This window comes from Tiliqua scincoides, chromosome 1, assembly GCF_035046505.1.
Source record: "Tiliqua scincoides isolate rTilSci1 chromosome 1, rTilSci1.hap2, whole genome shotgun sequence".
Taxonomy (NCBI): Eukaryota; Metazoa; Chordata; class Lepidosauria; order Squamata; family Scincidae; genus Tiliqua; species Tiliqua scincoides.
This window is the reverse complement of record NC_089821.1, coordinates 257,568,082-257,578,194: the sequence shown is the minus strand read 5'-3', so window position 1 is coordinate 257,578,194 and position 10,113 is coordinate 257,568,082. Positions and strand designations below refer to the sequence as shown.

Below are 10,113 nucleotides of genomic sequence, written 5' to 3'. Positions count from 1 at the left end.
TTTATTTATAGCATGCTCTCTGATATAGAATAGAAATGAAACTGTAATCACTACCCTATACTGGCATCTACTGAAGAACAGTCCCCATTTACAAAGGTCCTTTTTATATGACCAGCTGAGTTGTGGTGGTGGTGTACCGGATTATGAGCTTTGATCCATGCCCTTGATGAATTTGCCTCAAGCGCAGTGCTAAAACAGCTTCAAGAAAGGTCAGTCCTGCACTTGGAGAGTGTGTCAATTTGGAGAAATCCTCCAACCAGCCCATCCTAATCATGTTGGAGAGACACATAGGTGCATGTCTTCCCCTGCTCTACTATCTACATAATCATCCAGTTTGTCTTGTGCAATTTTGATCAATATGATTATGTGATGGTGTGATAGACAAGATGTACTTAAGCTCCTCTTACGCAATTGTGGACCGGTGGAAACATAATTCAAACTAGCCCAGTGTCTCCATTCTCCTATCTATGGCCTCTTCCTGTTTGAATTTAGCACACAGTATGACAAGCATGCGAGAGTGGCAGTGAAGAGGAACTGCAGTGCCAAGGAAATGCAAGACAGTCTCTGCTTCAGTTTAAGAATCTTTCACACTGAGGCCTTGTTGTTGTACAACAGTCTGTGAATGTGCAGTGCAACCATATATCTGAGCACTAGGAGGAGGACTACCAGCTGCTCAAGTCCCCTGCCTGTGCTTTGTTTAGAGATAACTCACTGATAGCTTCTCCAAATATAGCTGCGCCATCATCACCATCAAAAGAATCTCCTGAGGGCCTGATAGTCAACCTAAATGATGTTTAGGTTCAGATTAACAAAGTTTTTGGGATCGCATTTGCTTCAACTCCATGGGTTAGCAAAAGGTGCTATTTCTCAACCAGTGGTAGGGGTACTGCCAGTGGTACTTGAGGTAGTGTCCAGTGGTACTCATGGGACCCCCATACCCTACCACCTGGCAGCAAGACCAGCAATGCAATGTGACAAGGAGCAGTAGGAGGCTCGGTAGGCAGAGCTCCAGCAGGCAATTTTTGCACGCTCCAAAGTGTCACCCCATCTACCTAGAGCTTTTTACTGGTGTTTGTTGCATTGCGTCTGGCCTCCCAATCTGGAAGTAACCTGAGATGACATAACTGCCAGTTACTTCTGGTGGTACTTCCAATAGGTGGACCATGCAAAGTGGTGCAATGGGGGACAAATGTTGAGAAACACTGGCATCCATGTCAGCCCCAACTCTATCCCCTTAGCAACGTGGAAATAAGATTAAACAACATTGTAAGGTGGTTGTATGCCACCCACTCAACTCTTGACATCAGCTACACAGCTGTACGCAGCTACAGTGTGGAAACAATACTCCACCACAGAACAAGCAATTATAAGTAATGAACTACACCCATCAGAGTAAGTGCATAATATCAGTTCACCTGAGCCATTCTTCTGCACTATGGAGATAATACTGGATAGTTTGTTTCTTCCTTGTGCAGGAAAAATTTGTGGGCAATTTGAAACATAGTTTCAAAGTCATCGTCATTGTTGTCCCCCTGGGAAGGCCTGAGGTTTCAAAGAGATGACCATCTTGGGTTCTGTTGTGTATGTTGTTTTCCTACAGCTCTACCATAAGAACATAAGAACAGCCCCACTGGATCAGGCCATAGGCCCATCTAGTCCAGCTTCCTGTATCTCACAGCGGCCCACCAAATGCCCCAGGGAGCACACCAGATAACAAGAGACCTCATCCTGGTGGCCTCCCCTGCATCTGGCATTCTGACATAACCCATTTCTAAAATCAGGAGGTTGCGCATACACATCATGGCTTGTACCCCATAATGGATTTTTCCTCCAGAAACTTGTCCAATCCCCTTTTAAAGGCGTCTAGGCTAGACGCCAGCACCACATCCTGTGGCAAGGAGTTCCACAGACCGACCACACGCTGAGTAAAGAAATATTTTCTTTTGTCTGTCCTAACCCGCCCAACACTCAATTTTAGTGGATGTCCCCTGGTTCTGGTGTTATGTGAGAGTGTAAAGAGCATCTCCCTATCCACTCTGTCCATCCCCTGCATAATTTTGTATGTCTCAATCATGTCCCCCCTCAGGCGTCTCTTTTCTAGGCTGAAGAGGCCCAAATGTCGTAGCCTTTCCTCATAAGGAAGGTGCCCCAGCCCCGTAATCATCTTAGTCGCTCTCTTTTGCACCTTTTCCATTTCCACTATGTCAAATAACAAGTTATTTTTACAAATACAAGGAGAGGTATCATGGCATCAGAGAAGGAGTCTGCAGAGTTACCAGATAGAAAGTGGGCCAGAGTGCCTTCCATGTTGAGCTGCAGCTGCCAAAAGGCACTCTGGCCCACATTGTATCTAGTCACCCTAAGTCTGCAGACAAAGGAACTATAGCACAGTACATTATAATGTCTAGTACTTCACTCTGTCAACACCAACTTGAGCGTTTCACACACCAGCAAACTTTATGGTGTGGCATTTTGAGGGAGACACACGGAGAGAATAAACTACCACAGCAGCCTGTCCCATGATCTTGAGAGGGAATTTTGGAGTTTCTGTTAGACTCTCTATATATTTTTTTAATAGGAGCCAAAGTGGGAGATGCCGGTGTGTCTTCCCAGAAACCAAAGGACACAGTGCTTTGTGCTGAGCTGTCACTGCTGAAAGGGCAGCCTGCATCATAATCAGGCTGTCATATGACCAAGATTTGTGTATTTTCTGTCATTCGCAGCTAATGAGTTCCTAAGTGAGCAAAAAAGTGTTGACGGGCACAAGCCTAACCAGGTCAACTCAGACGCAAGTCCTATTTTGCTCAATGGGGGTTCCTCTCAGGAAAGCGTGGCTAGGACTGCAGCCCAAGTCTGCTTCGTGACATCACTTCCTGACTAGTGACATCACTTTGGCCCTCAGCAGGCGTCTTGACTACTGTCTGGCCCACTGCATGGAACAGGTTTGACTCCCCTGCACGAGAGACGCAGTGGGAGCGAGGAGGGCAGTTCCTCTCCTGCGAAGTCAGAGGAGCCCCCCTTGCACAAGCGCCTCTTCCCCAGGTCGGGTTAGGGAGCTCTGCACGTGGCCTACAACAACCTTGCAGTGTAGCTTAATCTTTCCCTGTTGCCAAGGGAGCGGAGGAGGAGCTGGCATGGAGGGAAAGGCTTCCAAGGAAACAATGCATGTCTACGCAGAAGTAAGCCCCATTCTAGTCAACGGGCTTACTCCCAGGCAAGCTGGCTAGGAGTGCAGCCTAAATGGCCCCAGGGCTGCACTCCCCACTGACCTGCATGCAGTCCAAGGAAGCTCTGCCCGGACCAGAAAGAGCGCGAGCTGCTCCCCCTCCTCTCCTCTCCAGATGCCGCCCAATGACATCTCTGCTGACGTCTTGCCCGTCCTCTCTGGGCGTCTCTCACTCTCTGGCCACGGAAAGAAAGAACCGGAAGCGGGAGTCTCTGGGTCGGTCTCCCACCCCAGGAGGGCTGAGCTCTATGATGTCATGGTGGCCGGAAGTTCCTCTGGGCAAGATGGCGGCGCGGAGAGCCTGGAGCTGTCTCTGGGGCCGCCTGCGGCAGGTCATCGCGGGGTGGCTGCAGGCGGGCTCGTGTCGCTGGGCGGGGGCGGCTGCCTCAGGCCGGGAGTCCGCGTGGAGCAGGCGCGATGCAGCTCCACAGTTTGAGGCTGCGATCCTGTGCATGCTTTCCTGGGAGTAAGCCCCATTGGTCAGAATGGGGCTTACTTCTGAGTAGACACTCAGAGGACGGGGTCTGGGGCTGCACTCCTGTCCACACTTTCCTGGGAGGAAGCCCCGTAGACTCTAATGGGACTTATTTCTGAGTAGACATGCCTAGGGAGGGGCTCTGAGGCTGCAGTCCTAGCCGCACTTTCCTGGGAGTAAGCCCCATTGACTATAAAGGGACTTACTTCTGAGTAGACAGGCACTCCTACCCACACTTACCCCATTGACTATGATGGAACCTACTTCAGAGTAGACATGCCTAGGGTGGGGCTCTGAGGCTGCAGTCCTATCCGTGGGCAGCCACAGACATGCAGAACCATGGCGAGCACCACCCTTATCACTTTTGATGGGGACAGTTTCCACTCCTTCTTGGCAGGCCCCTTGTTCCTTGTCAGCTGCTTATCGGGCAGAGCAGGGATGCGCGATGGGTGGGGGGGCAGGTGTGGCAGAGCCTTCCTGCTGGAGGAGGTGCCCAAGTGCTCACAGCCCATGCATGGGTTGTGAGTGCTTGGGCACCTCACATGGCGGCGGTGGTGCTTTTCGAAGGACCAGTGGGGAGGCTGTGCCTCACCTGCCTCCCCATCCACCACATGTCCCTGAGATCAAAATTCAGCAGCTAAAATTGGGCCTGTCTTGCAGCAGTTAAACATATAAGAAAACTACCAGGAGAAGAAAAAGTTCACAAACTAGTACATGTTATGCCCATGGTAATATTGCAGCTGCTACAGTAGTGCTGCAGCCTGGTGTGGAAACTAACTATATCGCTTTCCTTGCCTTTCACATTATTGCCCTTGTAGCTTCTACTGCCTCAGCTAATGTGTTTACCAGGCCAACAATAGCAAAGGGATCCCTGATGCTGCAATAGTTCTGTATTTGTTGGGAAGTGAGGTGTATGTTCTCTGGATGGATGTGCAGCAAGCCCAGTTAGACCTGGAGACAGCATATAATACAAGGACTTCAGCTAGCAAATGACTTGAAGTACTGTGGGACTGGCAAATATACATCAGCAAATGCAATGAGATTACCAAATCTAGAAAACTATGTTGCTGTTTATTGACTTTTGTTTGAATGTGTTCTTATTTAACTAAAGGGAAAGTTGCAACTCCTAGTTGATTTCTACAAAATCATTTTATATAAAAATGTAACATACATTTCCCTTCACTCTTTATTCTCTAGGGGACAGAGAACGTTCTTATACCTAGCAGACTATTACTAAAAAAGCATACCTTCCTTCAGTAAGTTTCCAGCTTTCACTTAAGTTTTTTAAATAATTATTTTCATTTATTACAATTATAATTAAAATGTCATTCCCCCTCCCCCTTTTTTTTTCTTTCCAGAAATAAGCATGTGATGTGGTTTCAGTTTTCTGGAGCTCACACTGATATTCAGCAGTCTAACAAGAACCCCTTGGTATGACTGGTTGTAAATTTCTACTAATTAAGAGAAGATCTAACATTTGGCATTAGAGTATACGTCTGGATATAGCAATGTTTGTAATGCTATAAACATGTTAATTTAGACTAATCGAAAATCAAGTTCTGAAGCCTGATGTCTGTGAAATGTGAAGGCTGACTTGCTTTTTCCATGCCTGTTCCTATGCCTAGGTGTTGTCCTATCCCAATTTCCCCTATCCTGCCGACTATGCCAATTTGTCTTGCCCAAATTCTCCCCATCCTGCTGACTCCGCCAATTATTCCAACTCCCTTCTAATGCCCACTTTTTGGCAAATTAACACCCTCCTTTTCCAAGAAAAACAGCTGTGGTGTGCAAAGAAATGAACAAAATTTCTTATCAGTTGAGCAATTAACAAGAGTTTATTGCTACAGACACTCCTGCACATCCTCTTGTCCAGAGGCTTTCCCTCCCCAAAACTCCACTTAACTCAGTGGGTAAAGGCCCAAATCCTCCAGTCCAAGTCCAATCCAATCTTCAAAGCACAGTCCAGTCTTCCCAATTCAGTCTTCTGCAGCAGAGTCTCTCCAGCAGTCTCCTCTCTAGCAGAGTGTCTCCTTCAGCAGGGTCCTGGCAGTCCTCTCTTCTGTAGGTCTGGGTCAGGTAGCAATTGCCTCTGGGTCAGGGTAGCTCTGTCTCCTTCTGAAGCTGCCTTTTATCCTTGGATGTCTCATAATCCATAAGAACAGCCCCACTGGATCAGGCCATAGGCCCATCTAGTCCAGCTTCCTGTATCTCACAGCGGCCCACCTGTGAGCTACCTTGTTAGCCCCTTGTTAAGTCCAAATTAGGCTCAGGTGTGCCATCTCTTCAGTCCATGTCCATTCAAAGTCCCATCAAGGTCAAATGAAGCTCAGGTTCCATCAGAGTCTCCATTGGCCTTGATTGATTTCAGCTGTGGAGCCAGCCCTGCCCTTCCCAGAGCTGTCAAACAGCTGTCAACACCACATCATCCACCTGATGATCTTCTGATCTTCCATTACAGGTGTCCATTTCAGAAGCTCCAGACACACTATATAAGAGACTGGCTGTTTTAGTTAAAGGTCATGACAGAATTGTGTTGGACAGTTATGAATATTTCATGGTGCTTGCTGCTAAAGAACTTGGTCTCTCCATTGAAAAAGTGTAAGTAGTGTTTTCTGTAGTTCTGCAGTCATCCTTCAAAGAATCAGCTAACTGCCAGGATTGTATGTCTTATTTCATTCTGTGCTCCCAAATCTTAATAGAGTTCTACTGGCATTACAGTAATAAAATGGAACTTCACAAAGCACACTAAAAATATGCTATTTCCATTCATCCACTTATTACTTAAGTGCCCATCCAGATTTATGTCCCTTTCTGTGAGTTGTATGCTGTGCTTCAGTGTATAATTTGGGTTTATCGATGTAACCAATGCTCTTCAGAACAGGCCTCTGGCATAATGTATTTAAAACTACTAAATTATGAAAAACTTTCTTGATTGTAAATTTACAGATCAAAAATACAGTTCAGGTGGTCACCAACTTAAGGACAGCTGACTTACGGACAGACATGTCTGTGCTTTTGTCCAGGTGCAGTCTAGCTGGCTGTGTGCTTTCACACTTCATGATACAGAGCCACAAGAGCCAACCGGTTAACTACATCTGCACTCAAGTACCAGCACAATCCAAATAGCCTTGTGCTTTCACCCCTGCACGATGGCATTGTTCTGTTATGTTGGTTCCCACTTCTAGATAAACATCTGGAACCAGGAACTTTATGGCTCCATGAGATCTGTTTTTATATGAAGTAGTATTTTTTGAGTCTCCTGCAGTCCAATTCCATCCTAATTACTCAAAAGTAAGGCCAGATTATTTCAGTGCAGTACCCCTAAATACAAATGCATAGGATCACAGATAGTTTTGTTAACATTGGGTTTTTTGTATATTCTTTACAAAAAAAAAAAAGACTGGCTGGTTAGCTCATTAAGTAATAATCGTTTAATTCTCTTGAACACAATACAAGTTTTGCTCTTAACTGCAGTGCAAGCAGATTTGTCACTCACCTATGGAATTCTTAAACTTGACACACAAGTATCTAATCCACTTAACAAAAGTGGAATCTAAGGAACTCTCAGAAAAGGACAGCAAGAGATTCAGTTGGGTTCTCCCTCCCCATTTTCCATCCTGTTCCCTTCTCCCTGCCAACTTTTTCATTGTTAATGAAAGGTATCAATAGCTGTAACTGCAGAAATGAAAACATCGATTCAATAAAAACCACTTTTCCTTAGAGAGGAGCCTCCGAAGAAGATAGAACGACTCACCCTTCTAAAGTCAGTGCACATTTTCAAGAAACACAGAGTTCAGTATGAAATGAGGACACATTACCGACATTTGGAGGTATTTATTTTAAAAAATTTTATACTGCTTGAAGTGGTGTACCACAAAAATATTTGAATAAAAATTTTTTATTAAAGCCATTAAAAATGATATAAGAGCAGATAACAGCTATAACCAAAAAAAGCAACAGCATAAAAACTGAAGTAGATAGCTGCATGTTTGAATAACTGAGGTGTGTGCATGGCAGATAGAATAAATCATTCCATGAAGTCATAGCAGGGCTGCTAAGAGAGGAGCCTGCTACAGTCCACAGTGCCTAATCTACATTGTCTTCTATTAGGACATGTCAATTTTTGTTTGAAAACTAAACATGACTCTTGTTTCAGTTAAAGCATTTAACTGGCAGCACAGCCAATGTTTACCTTGAATACATCCAAAGAAACTTACCTGAAGGGGTCGCCATGGAAGTAAAAAAGGTAGCAACTAAGTTTTGTTCTTGTAATTTTAAAATGTAGAATGCTGAATTCAAAAGTCAGCATTAGAATTAATTTTGACGGTTAAGGATTTCTGCCATGTGGTAGCTTATTTATATCTTATGTCCATGTTGGATTTTAGGATTTCTATTAAAAAAATTTCATAGTAGTAGAAGGGAGAACCTATGAACTGGTCACTTCTAAGATGTAGGATTACAAATGGTTAACACTGCATTTTCAGGATGTTATTGCTATTACAGGTAAATGTGTGTTTTCCATTTCTTTTAGACCAGATTAGAAAAACTTCCTGAACACATTCAGCAACCTGTTTGGGACACATTGCCTCCGGTAGAAGAAACAGCTAGTAAATCTTAAGTGCTTGGTCTGTAAACCCATCTTCTCCTCTCACCCTTTCACTCCCACCACTAGGAATTGAAAACAAAATGTAACACTGTTATTTCATAGGAAAGACCCTATAATGGTTTTGAACTAATCTGAAATCGACTGGTTGTTTTGAAGTGGCTGTTTCTTTGAGGACCAAACACCAGGAGTTACAATTCTGAAAGACAGTCTTTTCAGCTAATCAAGGAACACATACTTTTTCTTTTGTATCATGCCTTGCTTGTATAACTTAAATAAATGAAAACTGTACATGAAGATTTTGAATTATGGTACCCAAGCTATTGCTTGTAATCATCAAAACCAATTTGATTTGAAGCTTTTATAATCATTGCACCAATGTTTTCATGAATAAAGTATTGTCTAACTACTGTGAGTGCTATACATTAACAATTTATCACTAGAATCTTAATTCTGCATATCAACTTTGTTTGACACAAAGTCTCAAGTGCAACATTTTTCCCTTCATACTTGGGTTTTATAGCTTCTCTTTCACCTAGTCAGTGATTATTTTTCATGCCAGCCTTCCTCCAAAGAGTTCAGGATAGTGTACTGTATATAGTTCCCCTCACTTTGTTTTTACAGGATTTATGACTCTTCTCTATTGCTGGTTGAATTAGTAGATAAATACAAAGAGTTCAGAGATCAATAAAATAATTGAGGTTATGAACTTGGCACAGTAAAACAGGCCAGCTATTGGTGCAGTAATCTTAAACTGATTTTCCTTTTTAAGCACGTCTGTTTTCTGCAAAAGAGGAAGCGTAAGACCAGGATGTGCCAAAGAGCTTGCCTTAATTAGGGCAGCTCTGTGCAATGCTAATCTCCCACCTTGACCATACTAACAGTTATAGGATGTTTAAAAAACAATCAAAAGCCTATCAAAATATTTCTAAGCAAGGCACAAGCCAATCTGTTTCTCTCATAAGGGCTATTAATCATTTAAACATTGTATCCTGAAGAGTTCTTAATCTCCTTTTGTCCACCTCACTCTTTCTGCATCTTGTTTGTGTGAGCCATTAGAACCATTTACTTATTTAGTAATGTAAACTGCTTTTTGAACTCTCATTGAAAAGCAATACATATAGACATCTTCTTTGTATGCAGAATAGGATATAACTATTCCCATTTTGGAATTAAACTTCACTTTGGTTCACTAAAGGATTTTGACACCAGACAGTACTGTATATGTGATGTGTTTGCCAGAGAAATACCAACAGTCACCTCGTTTATCAAGCTTTTATTTACTGTACACGCATCAAGGATTCTAAACACCACCACACACCGTTACAGTAGTTAGACAATACTTTATTCATTTCTCTAAGTCATACAAAGTTTTTTTTCATTAAAAATGAGCCATTGCTGAAGTGATACTCTTTGAAGCAGACAGGAAAATATTTTGAGTTCTCTTTCTTGGATTTGAGACTGGGGCTGCTTTAATACTTGAGGAAAAATAAACAGTTAAGACCATAAAATCTTTAGCACAAGGAACTCAAGTTGCATTTATGGAACTTTGGAGAAGTAGTGAAAAGTTCTTCTGCACAGGCTTTACTGAAATTTAATGGAAATGTGCAGGTGACATTATGGGAAATAGACCTAAACATTTTTACTAGTCTGAATGCTACCTGGAACCACCTGTGTTCAGATACCATATAACTCAGTCCTGGAGACGTGGGACAACCCAGGAAGAACTATCATCTTTGTGCCCTACTTTCTAGAAGAATCTGGCTGATAGAAGCTGAACACAATGGTAGGATGTGCTCCAGCACAGCA

General features: G+C 43.4%; 1 protein-coding gene across 1 annotated transcript; it reads left to right on the top strand.

Annotated features, from left to right (window-relative positions):
• Positions 1 to 3,451: 3,451 nt before the first annotated feature.
• Positions 3,452 to 8,601, top strand: MRPS10 (mitochondrial ribosomal protein S10). Its single transcript, XM_066622576.1, has 7 exons — positions 3,452 to 3,558; positions 4,899 to 4,957; positions 5,060 to 5,132; positions 6,160 to 6,299; positions 7,423 to 7,531; positions 7,858 to 7,947; positions 8,233 to 8,601. The coding sequence occupies exons 1-7, from the start codon at positions 3,475 to 3,477 to the stop codon at positions 8,317 to 8,319; spliced, it is 642 nt and encodes a 213-aa protein (XP_066478673.1). The 5' UTR covers positions 3,452 to 3,474; the 3' UTR covers positions 8,320 to 8,601.
• Positions 8,602 to 10,113: the final 1,512 nt, after the last annotated feature.